Below are 13,128 nucleotides of genomic sequence, written 5' to 3'. Positions count from 1 at the left end.
TCTTTCCTGGGGGCTGTGGTGCTCTTGACCTTTGAATGGGATGGGGGGGCCACGTTGAGCAGCTTCCCCCATGCCCCATGCAGCTGGGGTCCATCCATGGGGCGCTCTCCTCTCCTCTTGGGGGGCTGCACTCATGGCTGGGGTGGTTTGGGAGGTCCTGAACCCATGGATGAGGTGGTTATGGGTGGCTTTGAGGGCGTGGAGGATCTACATCCCTGTGTGGCGTGGGTTTAGGGGGGCTGAACCCATGAATGAGGTGGTTATGGGTGGCTTTAAGGGCATAGGGGGTTCTACATCCGGGGGTTGGGTGGTTTTGAGGGGCTGAACCCCTAGTTGGGGTGGTTTGGTGGGTTGTTGAGGGCCTGAACCTATGGATGGGGTGGTTATGGGGTGACTTTAGGGGCATGGAAGGTCCACTTCCATGTGTGGGGTACTTTTGAGGGGCACGGGGGGGACTGAACCCATGGATGAGATGGTTATGGGTGGCTTTGAGGGCATGAGGGGGGTCTACATCCATGTGTGGGGTGTTTTGGGGGGGCTGAGCCCATGGACGAGGTGGTTTTGGGGGTTCAGGGGGGGCTGAGCCTATGGATAAGATGGTTACGGGGGGCTTTGAGGGCATGGGGGGGTTCTACATCCATGTGTGAGGTGGTTTGGGGGGGGCTGAACGCATAGGTGGGTTAGTTTTGGGGGGTCATGGGGGGCTGAACCCCTGGTTGGGGTGGTTTGGGGGTTCATGGGGGGCTGAACCCATGGATGAGGTGGTTATGGGGGGCTTTAAGGGCATGGGGGGGGGGGTTCTACATCCACGTGTGGGGTGGTTTTGGGGGGACACCAGGGAGTTGAACCCTTAGATGGGGCAGTTTGGGGGTCAGGGGGGAGTTTGGGGGTGTCATGGGGGGGCTGAACCCCTGGCTGGGATGGTTTTTGGGGGTTCGTGGGGGGCTGAACCCCTGGATGGGATGGTTTTTGGGGGGCTGCATCTACAGCTGAGGGGGTTGGGGGGGTGGGGGGGGCTGAACCCCTGGAATGGGTTGGTTTGGGGGGTTATATCTTCTCCCAAAGTGGGGATCCCTGAGGGAAGGGGGGGTTCCCCCAAGGTGGGATGGGGGGGTCCCCTCGTTTGGTGTGTCCCCCCCCCCTCAATGATCTGGGCGGTGCCCAGGGATGCTGCAGCCTCTGACATCAGCAGAGCTGAAGCCAATTGGAACCCTAAAGGTTGGGGGGGGGGGGGGGGGACACACGCACACACGGTCCCCGGTGGGTCCTGGGGCTGCTCTGGGGGGGCAGGAGGTGGGGGGTAGTCCTGCTGCCCCCCCCGATCCCCCCCCAAAGTCCATGCAGGGCATGGGGACCCTCCGGCTGGGCAGCCGCGCGGTGATGTACACGGCCGAGACCCTCCCCAAGGGCAAGAACCGAGTGATGGGGGTGAGTTTGGGGTGGGGGGGAGGCTGCAGGGTGGTGGTGGGGGGACATCCCTGGGGCCACCTTCTCTTGCCCCCTATTTGTGGGTTTCTGCCCCTCTTTTAGGGTTCCCGCCCTGTTCTTGGAGGTATCTGCCCCATGGTTTGATGGTTCTGCCTCCTACTTGGGGGTTTCTGCCCCGTTCGTTGGTTCTGCCCCATGGTTTGATGGTTCTGCCCCATTCTTGGGGTCTGTGCCCCACGTTTTGATGCTTCTGCCCCATGTTTTGATGGTTCTGCTCCGTTCTCAGAGGTTTCTGCCCTGTGTTTTGATGGTTCTGCCGCATATTTTGATGGTTCTTCTCCGTTCTCAGAGGTTTCTGCCCCATGTTTTGATGTTTCTGCCCCATTCTCGGAGGTTTCTGCCCCGTGTTTTGATGTTCTGCCCCATATTTTGATGTTCTGCCCCATGTTTTTATGGTTCTGCTCCGTTCTCAGAGGTTTCTGCCCCATGTTTTGATGTTTCTGCCCCATTCTCAGAGGTTTCTGCCCCGTGTTTTGATGGTTCTGCCCCGTGTTTTGATGTTCTGCCCCATGTTTTGATGTTCTGCCCCACGTTTTGATGGTTCTGCCCCATTCTTGGAGGTTTCTGCCCCATTCTCAGAGGTTTCTGCCCCCTGTTTTGATGGTTCTGCCTCATATATTGATGTTCTGCCCCATGTTTTGATGGTTCTGCCCCATTCTCAGGGGTTTCTGCCCCTCTGCTACCCCCCCCGCCCGGTGATGCTGTGGTCCAGGAGGAGCTCGGGGAGCAGGGCATCCCCAGGGAGGTGGGGGTGCTTGGATTGGCCCTGGTCTCACCTCACTCCATCGCCCCAGACCATCCAGATCATGACGGGCTTCATGCACATTGGCTTTGGGATCGTCCTGACGACGCTCACCAACGTCTACACCTCTGTCTTCGTCATCGGCGAGATCCCCTTCCTGGGCGGCGTGTCCGTGCGTAGCGTGGGGCCAGGGGAGGGGTGTCCACAGGGGAGAAGGATGTCCAGGGAGGGATGTCCGTGGAGATGGAGGCCCACCATGGAGAAGGATGATCAGGGAGATGGAAGTCCACCAGGGAGGGATGACCATGGAGATGAGACCCACCAGGGAGAAGGATGTCCATGGGGAAGAACAATTTGTTCACTCTGAGTGGCTGTTTGATGACCACGGGTCTTAGGGGCTCAGGGTGTCCACGGTGGTTGTGAGTGACTGTCCCCTCTCTCCCGGCACAGTTCATCATCTCCGGCTGCCTCTCCATCGGGGCGGAGAAGAGCCCCACAGAGTGCGCGGTGAGTGTCCCGAGGGCTCCCCACCGCTGCTCCGTTGCCTGGAGGAAGGGGATGAGTGGGAGCTGCTCAACCTTGGGTGGAACCCGTGGGTACAAAGCCACCTTAGAAGCTTGCACCCGGGTTATTCCTGGCTATGAGGTGCTACCTCCAGCTGATCCCCCAAGCGCTGGTCCTGATGGGTTTTGGGGTGTGCTACCTGCCTCAAAGTTGTCCCCGCGGCCTCTCCGTGCCCACAGGTGAAGGGCAGCCAAACCATGAACGTCATCAGCGCCATCTTCGCTCTGCTGGGCATCGTCGCCTTCATCGTCGACCTCAACCTCAACGGGTTGTACCGCTCCAGCTTCAACCACGACAACTATCTTGTCCTGGTAAGCCGGGGGTCGTGTCCCCTTCTCCAGGGGCTGCTGTTCCTCCTCCTTGGACCTTCTCGAAGCCCTTCCTTGGCTCCTCTGCTGGGTCCAACCCCGCTGTTGAGGAGCAGCGACCTCCAGCTGGTGGCAACCCAAGGGCTCAGCCGGCTGCCGGCGCGGCGCCGTGCGTCTGACCTATTTTAGGTCGCTACCTTGGGAGATGACTCAAGCGCTGGAAGCTCCCGTGTCTCTCCGAGCTTTAAAAGCCGTGAGGTTGGAAAGCTCGGAGCGAGACCTTGGTGCCCGCGGAGGGAGGCTGCAGCCCTCGGGTTTGGGGGGAGATGGAGGAGGAGGGGGAGACGGAGGAGGAGGGTGAGGTGGGGCCAAGCCCCTGTGGTGCTGAGCTCCTGGGCGCCGCTTGATGGGACCTTCCCCATCGTGGAGCTCGCAGGGAACGGGATTTCCATCGTGCTGCTCATCTTCACCATCCTGGAGTTCTGCATCGCCGTGGCCACCGCTAATTTCTGGTGCCGGGCCACCCGCCTCAGCTCCAACGAGGTAGGACCGGGGTGGTGGAGGGTGAAGGAGAGGAGCCCTGGGGGTGGTGGCGTGTGACTGGATCTCCATCACCGTTTCTCACCTTCTTCTCCTCCTCCAGTCCATGCTGATCGTGCCCAGCACCACGCGGGTGGACCTGACGGCGCCAGCGGCTGAGCTGCCCCAGCCGCCCAGCTACGCCGAGGTGATCTACGCCCCCAAAGAGCAGCCCAGCTAGGAGCCTCCGACCCCTGCCCGCATGCCAGACCTTCTCCCACCACCGCTGGGGCCTCCCCAACCCTTGGGAAAGCATGTCACCCCCGTCCCTGGGGAGAGCACCTCCACCTCGCTCTACCAGGCGCTGCTCCAAGCGGGGGTGTGGGCGCAGGAGAGGTCAGAGTCCCCCCCCCCCCAGACCTTGTGGGACGAAGGGTGACGGGGGCCACCCCAAGCCCCGGACCTCCCCGGAGCAGCAGTTCTTTGGGTTTCGTTGCAGTTGGTGGCCCCCGAAGCCTAGGGTGATGCTGGGAGCGAGGACATCGGTGGAGGGGCTTGTCTCCACGCTCTGGAATCTGTCCCCAGCCAGGTCCTTGCCACCACGCTGCAGGTTGGGACGGGCTGGAACCCTCTCCTGAAAGCCACCGAGCACCCCCAAATTGTCCTCTCCTCGCCTGTCTCCTGCCCTGGGTCTCAAAGAAGGGCTCGGCACCTGCTTTGGAGAAGGGGCTTCTTCTAGGGGTGGAGGGGGGCGTGTCTTGAGGCTTCATGAGGTGGTTTTGCCTGTAAATACCCAGTTGGTTGCTGGGGTTCGTTGATGTTGGGGTTCAGGATGTCCTGAAGGTCTGGTGGCCACATAGCAGGTAGCTTAGAGAGACCACACCGGGTCGCCACACCATCTACCTCCGCTCGTCCCCCCCTTGGCTTGATTTTATCTTTGAAATAAATGCTCTGGCCAGGCTCGTGTCTCCTCGTTTCATGGTGGGAGCTGAAACTCATCCTCTTGGAGCTGGAATCCACCAGGAAAGGGGCTCATCCTCTCCAGGTTCAGGGGTGTCCTGCGTCCCTCACTTTCATCCTCCCAGGATTGAAAGGAGAGGCCCTGGGAAAGCTGGGGAGGGAGAGGACGGGGGGGGGAAGGGTTTGGAGCTGCAAGATGGGGAGATGGAGATGAGATCTTGGGGAGAAATGTTTTGCTGGGAGGGTGGGGTGGATGATTTCCAGAGCAGGGGTGGCTGCCCCATCCCTGGAGGGGTTCAAGGCCGGGTTGGATGGGGCTTGGAGCCCCTGATCCAGCGGGAGGTGTCCCTGCCCGTGGCGGGAGGTGTCCCTGCCCGTGGCAGGAGGTGGGACTGGATGGGCTTGGAGGTCGCTTCCAACTCAAACTATTCCATAACTCTATGATCTGGTCCTGCTGGAGAAGGTGAAACTCATGGTTCCCCCCCAGCACCTCCTCCCCCCGAAGGATGCTGCCATCCTCAATCCTCGCCGTCATTAGCAGTGGCACAAGTCGCTATATTTAGCGCTGCCCGAGCAGCCGGGCAGCTGCTGCCGGAGGTGGTGGTGGTGACGGCAGCATCTCCGGGTTCTTCCACCAGCTGAGGAGCTGCCCTCGGGCTGGGGCTGCTCCTTGGGGTGACGCGGGGACACGGGGGGGCTCCCTGCTCCCATAGGGCTGGGTGACCCTGTGTGATGGGAACGGAGCCGAGGGACCCGGTGAGCATCCCCAAACCTCCCCTATGTTGGAGCCCCTCAAAAATCACTCGTTTTAGGAGGCAGGGATTGAGACCAAAAGGCTCTTGACCCATTTTTAACCAGCAGAGAACTTTGTCGGCTCCCGCTGACCTCGTTGCTGACTCCCATCCTTAAAGACCCTGCAGCAGCGGGGATGCTCGAGAACCTGAGGAGGAGCAAGGATGGGGATGAGCACAGAAACAGGTTAAGGAGCAGCTGAGGTCAAGGAGAGCTTGGGATGGAGGTGAGGAGGGAGAGCCCGGGGCTCATCGAGCCTCTTGGAGTGTTGTGGGTGCCCTAGGAGGAGGAGATCTCCATCCACGCTTGTTCCCACCACCTGGGGACAGTGTCTGACCCCCAACTTCACCTCCAGCCCCAGGGCAGGGGCAGGGAGCGGCTGGTTGAAGCGAGTCTTTAGTTTTGGGTCAAGGCAGATGTTTTCTTGCTTGCTTCACCCGCCCCCCCTACCCTGCCCTGATGATGCTCCCGCTGCTCAGCCAAAGCCTCATGGATTATTCACTCGCTCTCGGTTATTTCTGTTCCCGGCTCTGAAAAAATAATGAGCTGGGTTGGCAGGAGAAGCCCCAGGGACCTGAGGAGCAGGGATGAACAGGCTGCCTCTGCTCACCCCATGTCCAGCTCCTCACCTGTGGCTCCGGTATCTCCTCTCCCAGGACCTGCTGTCCACCCAACAGAGTTGGGTTGCTCTCTCTTTGCGGGTTCTCCTCCTTGGTGGTGTTGGGTTTGGTTTCTGCAGAGCGTCCCGAGGTGCTGCTGGGTTGGGGTCAGGGTGGCACCTCTGCAGAACGTCCCATCCTGGGGAACCGGGCACCAGCGTGGTGATAACTCAGAGCCCCGTGAAGGTTCTGCTCCTTGGTCGGGGCGATTCCAAGCACAGCCCCAGGCTGGGTGGAGAACGGATTGGAGCAGCTCTGAGGAGAAGGACCTGGGGAGCAAAAAAGGGTCGACCTGCACGGAGAGAGACAGGATGAGGAACCCAAAACTCCTCAACGGAGCGTTCCATCCCATACACCTCATGCTCGGGATGAAGCTGAGACCGTGAAAGTCAAGCTCTCTTCTTGGACGTCGGGAAGAACTTCTTCACCGAGAGGTTTCTCAAGCCCTAGTGGAGGCTGCCCAGGGAGGTGGTGGGGTGCCCACCCCTGGAGGAGTTTAGAAGATGGGGAGATGAGGTGCTTAAGGATGTGGTTTCAATAGTGGATAGGGATGGTTGGACTTGATGATCTCAAAGGTCTTTTTCCAACCTAGGGATTCTAGGATGCTTTCATGGCCGGTGTCCTTCTGCGCCCTGATCCACGTGTTCCAGACTCCAGCTCCTGAGTCGAGCTCTTGTCTGGTGCTGAGTCCACCCCAGGACCTTCCCCCGTGCCTGCAGTGCAGCACCGATGGTGATGTACTCATCGAGGGGTTCGATTTCCTATACCTGCATATATTTTATTAATAATATTTTCCTTTTTATCATTATTGCTTCGTTAAAGCTCTTTGAGTTTTAGGTTCCAGCCCACAGGTCCCTCTCTCATTTCCCTCATTTTATGAACGATGGAGACGACGAGATCGAGGGCACCCTCAGCAAGTTTGAAGATGACGCCAAGGTGAGTGGTGCGGTTGTCACACCAGAAGGACAAATTGTCATCCAGAGAGACCTGAAGAAGGTGGAGAAGTGGGGCTGGGAGAACATCATGAGGTTCAAAAAGGCCAAGGGGAAGGTCCTACACCTGCGTTGGGGCAATCTGCAGTTTCAACACAGGATGGGGGACAAAGGGATTGGGAGCAGCGCTGAGGAGAAGGACTTGGGTGTTGGGAGAGGAGAAGCTCAACAGGAGCCAACAACGTGTGCTCCCACCCGTGTCCTGGGCTGCATCCAGAGCCGTGGGAGCAGCAGAGAGGGAGGGGATCCTGCCCCTCTGCTCTGCTCAGGGAGACCCACCTGGAGCCCCAAGTCCGGTTCTGGATCCTCTGGATCCTGGAGGACATGGAGCTGCTGGAGCGAGTGCAGAGGAGGCCACGGAGATGATCCGAGGGCTGGAGAACCTCCTGTGCGAGGAGAGAGTTGGGGTTGTTGGGGCTGGAGAAGAGAAGGCTGTGGGGAGACCTTAGAGGAGCTTCCAGGGCTGAAAGGGGCTCCAGGGAAGCTGGGGAGGGGCTCTGGATCAGGGAGGGCAGGGACAGGATGAGGGTTTGGAGCTGAAAGAGGAGAAATTGAGATGAGATCATGGGGAGAAATGTTTTTTGTGAGGGTGGGGAGGTCCTGGCCCAGGTTGCCCAGAGCAGGGGTGGCTGCCCCATCCCTGGAGGGGTTCAAGGGCAGGTTGGATGGGGCTTGGAGCCCCTGATCCAGCGGGAGGTGTCCCTGGGCTTGGAACTGGATGGCTCTGAGGTCCCTTCCAGCCCAACCCACTCCACGATTCCCTCTCCCTGTGTGTGTAGGAACTGGGATCCCAACTGCTCACGTTTAGCTGCCTACCGAGCCAGGAGCCGGTTGACCCGCGGCAGCCGGGAAACACGACACAGACACACACCAGCTGCTTTTTTTTTTTTTGCTTTAAAAACTCCTGAAACCTGTCCCAGCAAACGTCGCTTTTTTTTTTTTTCATTCTGGCACCAGGATCCCCACAGCCCCGTGAGAACCAGAAACACTTGGAGGCAAAGCACAACCCTTGACTTGCTGGTATTTTTATGGGGTTATAAAGTCTCACACAGGAAGCAGCGACTTTGTGGGAAGCATTTCTCCACCTCAATCTATTTTCTTTGGAAAACAAACAGGGCTTTTGGGGTTGGAAAAAGGACTTTTGGGTCCACGCGGCTTGTAAACATCTGCGCTGGCGGGAGGGGATGCTGGGGCTCTTGAGGAACCTCCAGGAGGCTGAGCACCCAACCAGGTTGTCCCCATCCGTGCTGGGACATCCCAAGGGATGCTCAGGGGTGGTGAGAGGTGGAGGTGGGATTCCCTATGGAAGCAGGAATCACAAGCTGCCAGATTGAGGTGTTTCCACTCGTCCAGCCTTGCTGAAAGCCGTGCTCGTGGGGCAGAGCTCTCGCCCATCGCCAACACCCAAACCATGTGTGCAGCCTCCTGGCGATTTAAAAGAAACAATCATAGAATCAGAGAATCACCAGGTTGGAAAGGACCCACCGGACCATCGAGTCCAACCGTTCCCATCAATCACTAACCCATGTCCCTCAGCACCTCGGCCACCCATCTTTTAAACCCTCCAGGGAAGGGGACTCAACCCCCTCCCTGGGCAGCCTCGGACACTGCCCAATCACCCTTTCTGTGAAATATTTTTTCCTGCTGTCCAGCCTGACCCTCCCCTGGTGGAGCTTGAGGCCATTCCCTCTCGGCCTGTCCCCTGTCCCTTGGGAGAAGAGCCCAGCTCCCTCCTCTCCACACCCTCCTCTCAGGGAGTTGCAGAGAGCAAGGAGGTCTCCCCTCAGCCTCCTCTTCTCCAGGCTGAACCCCCCCAGCTCTCTCAGCCGCTCCTCTTCTTCTCCAGCCCCTTCCCCAGCTCCGTTCTCTTCTCTGCACTCGCTCCAGAGCCTCAACATCCTTCTGGTGGGGAGGGGCCCAGCACTGACCCCAGGATTCGAGGAGCGCTCTCCCCAGGGCCGAGGCCAGAGGGAGAAGAACCTCCCTGGCCCTGCTGGCCACGCCGGGTCTGATCCAAGCCCAGATGCCCTTGGCCTTCTTGGCCCCCTGGCCCCCTGCTGGCTCCTGTTCAACCAACCCCCCCAGGTCCTTCTCCTCCAGGCAGTTTCCAGCCAGCCTTCTCCTAGGCTGGAGCTACTCAGGGTTGTTGTGCCCCAAGTGCAGGACCCGCCATTTGGCCTCGTTGAACCTCCTGCCGTTGGTCTCAGCCCATGGATCCAGCCTGTTCAGATCCCTTTGTAGCCTCCCAACCCTCCAGCAGATTCATGCTCCCACCCAGCTCAGTGTCATCTCCAAACTCGCTCAGGGTGCACTCGATGCCTTCATCCAGGTCATTGATAAAGACCTTGACCAGGGCTGGAAGAATAAGCATCAGAGGGAAGATTTCCAGCTGTCAGGAGAGCAAACCTGAAGAAGAACACACCGAATACATCAGCAAAGCCAGAAATTCTGGCAAACAACAGCCTGGAAGGGTCCACCACCCGCGTTTGCCACTTCCCTGCATCTGCTCAGCCTGGAGCTTAAGAGCTTCACCTCTTGTGGCATCCAAAAGAAATCCGAATATCCTCGCTTGGGTTCCTGCCACCCCCAGCTGGACCTGGCTTGAGTTAGAAGGGGAAAAGCGCTTTCTCCACGGATACCTCGCTCGGAAAAGGGGGTTTTGCTCCGCTCAGCCCCTTGGGCGGCCGCAAGTCACGGCTGTTTGTGCCTGTGCTGCTTGAGGAATGCTTTCGGCATGCGAAAAGGCGGATTTCGGAAGGAAATCCACCGTAGCGAGCGGGTTTCGGTGGGGATGACAAGCCCGAGCTTGTGCTGGAGGCCATCCCACTTGTTGAAAGGCTAAAGAGGGGATCCCAGCATTTCCACGGCGGCTAAAGCGTCGCTGAGCCCGCGGGGGCTGCCGGGGCTGGAATGGGATCCCAGCCAGGCTGGGCGGTGAGCGGCGAGGGCTGCAATCCCTCCGGAGACACGCGCTGACGAGTTACCAGGCTAAGAGGCAGCAGGAGGGTGATGAAAAGGAGGAATCTCATCCGTCTCCGTGTTTTTCCTGGAAAGCCAGGCCGCCAGTTGCAGCCCTTTACGGGGCCAAGCGTCTGCACCCCAGCCAAGGCTTTAAAGTCATGGATGACATCAAGCTGGAAGGAGGTGTTGACCTGTTTGAGAGTTGGGAGGCTCTGCAGAGGGATCTGGGGGGGCTGGATCCATGGGTTGAAGCTCTGCAGAGGGATCTGGGGGGGCTGGATCCATGGGTCGAAGCTCTGCAGAGGGATCTGGGGGGACTGGATCCATGGGTCGAAGCTCTGCAGAGGGATCTGGGGGGACTGGATCCAGGGGCCAAGGCTCTGCAGAGGGATCTGGACAGGCTGGATCCATGGGTCGAGGCTCTGTAGAGGGATCTGGACAGGCTGGATCCATGGGCTGAGGCTCTGCAGAGGGATCTGGACAGGCTGGATCCACGGGTCGAGGCTCTGCAGAGGGATCTGGATGGGCTGGATCCATGGACTGAGGCTCTGCAGAGGGATCTAGGGGGCCTGGATCTGTGGGCCAAGGCTCTGCAGAGGGATCTGGGGGGCTGGATCCATGGGTCGAGGGTCTGCAGAGGGATCTGGACAGGCTGGATCCACGGGTCGAGGCTCTGCAGAGGGATCTGGACAGGCTGGATCCACGGGTCGAGGCTCTGCAGAGGGATCTGGACAGGCTGGATCCATGGACTGAGGCTCTGCAGAGGGATCTGGGAGGGCTGGATCCAGGGGCCAAGGCTCTGCAGAGGGATCTGGACAGGCTGGATCCATGGGCCAAGGCTCTGCAGAAACATCTGGGCAGGCTCGATCCACGGACCGAGGCTCTGCAGAGGGATCCTTGAATCCTGGGGTCAGTGCTGGGCCCCTCCCCACCAGAAGGATGTTGAGGCTCTGGAGCGAGTGCAGAGAAGAGAACGGAGCTGGGGAAGGGGCTGGAGAAGAAGAGGAGCGGCTGAGAGAGCTGGGGGGGTTCAGCCTGGAGAAGAGGAGGCTGAGGGGAGACCTCATTGCTCTCTGCAACTCCCTGAGAGGAGGTTGTGGAGAGGAGGGAGCTGGGCTCTTCTCCCAAGGGACAGGGGACAGGCCGAGAGGGAATGGCCTCCAGTTGCACCAGAGCAGGTTCACGTTGGATATCAGGAACAATTTCTCCACTCAAAGGGTTCTTAGGCAGAAGCTGCTCAGGGCGGTGGTGGAGTCCCCATCCCTGGAGGGGTTTAAAAGCCGGGTAGATGATGTGCTCAGGGATCTGGTTTGCTAGTGGACAAGGATGGCTGGACTCCATGATCTCCAAGGTCTTTTCCACCTAAATGATTCTATGGAGGGACACCACCAGCAGCTCCTCCCTGGCACACGGTGTTTGGCGCCGTCAGCAGCAGCTTCTCTCCACCTGCTGTTTCCCACCATGGGGTGGGGGATGCAGGTGAGATGTCCTTCCAGCTCTTTTCTGAGGCTGCTTTGGTGGGAGAGCCCTCCAGCTATGGACTAATCTGTTGCTGGGCCAAAAAAACACCTCCCGTTCCCCGTGGGAGGACGGGGAGGACACAGCCTGGCCGTGGTTCATCTCGTTAGTCAACGGAGAAGGAGTTTGGGAAGCGACCTGGCTGTAAGGACCCAAATCAGGACAAAGAAGAGCTGAGAACCTGCAGCACCGTTCTCCTCCTTCCTCTGCAGCTCCACCTGCTCCCAGGTTCGTGGCCATTGTCCCTCTCCACCGTTGCTCCATCCCCTACTTTCCAGCACAGTGGGGATGCCAAGAAAGCCTTCAGAGAAGACCCTGGAGAAATATCGGGTCTGCAGGGACGTGTGGCCAGACAGCTTTGCTCCAACGTCTCTGCAAACTCAACGGTCGAGGAGGTGGCCACGCGCTGGTCCCTCTGCTCTCCCAGGAGCCACCAAGCTGTGTCCGCTCTCCTGTGTCCAGTTTGGGGACCTTGGTTCTCCACAAGGATGGAGGAGCTGTTGCTGCTCGCCCCTGGCTGGAGATCATGCCCCAACCACTGGCCCCAGCGCCTGGAGCCTTTGGGAGCTCTGGAAGTGCTGGTGCCTCCAAATCAAGTGTCTTAGCTCCCTCTAGGGCCAAAAGAAATGAAAAGGCGCTTCCCAAAAGCTCTTCCACCTGCTCCTAAAATCCTCAGCTGGAATGGGGAAGGCCCCCAGGGGCTGCAGGGAGGACCTCGGGCAGGGACAGGGGTGTCGCGGTCCCTAATGTTGATGTCCATGTCCCAAGCCAGCCCCAACTGGTACCCAAATATTCCAGTTCCACCAGGAAACAGTCTGGGAGGTGGTGAGACACTCGCAGACTCCAGGGGAGGAAAAAGCCAGGTTCCAGAGCTGTGTCCACCATGCCTGGTCCCATGGGTGGAGGTTGGGTCCAACCTCCTCCCTGTTGTCCCCTTCTCTGTCACCGCAGCCCTGCTGGGAATGAGAAGCTCGATTCCCTTGAGGAGTCCCAGAGCTGGAGGTCCCCGCAGCACCCAGCACCGGGGAGGGGGTGATGGAATCGTTAGGTTGGAAAAGACCTTTGAGATCATCAACCCCAACTGTACGTGTCCTACTAAATCATGTCCCAAATCACCTCATCTACCTGCTTTTTAAGCATCTCCAGGGCTGGGGACTCCACCACCTCCCTGGGCAGCCTCTGCCAGTGCCCGAGAACCGTTTTGGTGAAGAAGTTGCTCCTGATGTCCAGTTGGTCCTGGTGGGACCATCACCCAACATTCACTGAACATCCAAAAGAGCTGGGGGGTCCTCATGGACCGGCGCGGAGGACCCCAGCCCTCCTGGTGAGCAGACAGGGACGGAGACCACGAAGGAAACCGCTTGTTTTCTGGAGACCGGTGGCCAACAGCGGGAGGAAGGGGCCTCCGAGCTTGCCCTTTGGGAGCCCCTCACCACGTGTGGTGGCTCCGTTCCCGGGCTGAGCTCTCATTTCCTATTGGAAACGTCTCCTTTCCCTTTGGCTCTCGCCGAGCCCCCACCGGAGCCCTCCGGCACCGCAAACCGATCCCTCCCGGCTCGCTCTGGCCGGTGGGCAGGAGCAGCGGGAAGGAAGGAGAACCCCGAAGGAAATCAAAAGCCAATCAA

At 59.3% G+C, this 13,128-nt stretch overlaps 2 protein-coding genes across 3 annotated transcripts in view; both read left to right on the top strand.

The window, feature by feature from the left end:
* LOC138720875 (zona pellucida sperm-binding protein 1-like) overlaps positions 1-13,128 on the top strand; it is a 64,406-nt gene that overhangs the window by 26,029 nt on the left and 25,249 nt on the right. The window lies entirely within an intron of this gene.
* On the top strand, positions 1,324-4,532 carry LOC138720891 (membrane-spanning 4-domains subfamily A member 12-like). 2 transcript variants are annotated; one of them, XM_069857309.1, is made up of 7 exons: positions 1,324-1,428; positions 2,283-2,402; positions 2,681-2,737; positions 2,974-3,105; positions 3,532-3,645; positions 3,746-3,829; positions 4,121-4,532. In XM_069857309.1, exons 1-7 carry the CDS (start codon positions 1,339-1,341, stop codon positions 4,139-4,141), a joined length of 618 nt encoding a protein of 205 aa, XP_069713410.1. In that variant the 5' UTR covers positions 1,324-1,338; the 3' UTR covers positions 4,142-4,532. The 2 variants fall into 2 exon arrangements, with proteins under 2 accessions (XP_069713410.1, XP_069713409.1); XM_069857308.1 differs by lacking the exon at positions 4,121-4,532 and having other exon boundaries at positions 3,746-3,932.

This window comes from Phaenicophaeus curvirostris, chromosome 5 (genome assembly GCF_032191515.1).
Source record: "Phaenicophaeus curvirostris isolate KB17595 chromosome 5, BPBGC_Pcur_1.0, whole genome shotgun sequence".
NCBI lineage: Eukaryota > Metazoa > Chordata > Aves > Cuculiformes > Cuculidae > Phaenicophaeus > Phaenicophaeus curvirostris.
This window is presented reverse-complemented; position numbering and strand designations above follow the sequence as displayed.

What these genes read in the sequence shown, in the direction of transcription:
- LOC138720891 (XM_069857308.1), top strand. Translation starts at nt 1,339, where the DNA reads ATGCAGGGCATGGGGACCCTCCGGCTGGGCAGCCGCGCGGTGATGTAC. An exon ending in GCAAGAACCGAGTGATGGGG is followed by an intron (nt 1,429 to 2,282) that starts GTGAGTTTGGGG and finishes CCATCGCCCCAG; the next exon opens with ACCATCCAGATCATGACGGG. An exon ending in AGAGCCCCACAGAGTGCGCG is followed by an intron (nt 2,738 to 2,973) that starts GTGAGTGTCCCG and finishes CCGTGCCCACAG; the next exon opens with GTGAAGGGCAGCCAAACCAT.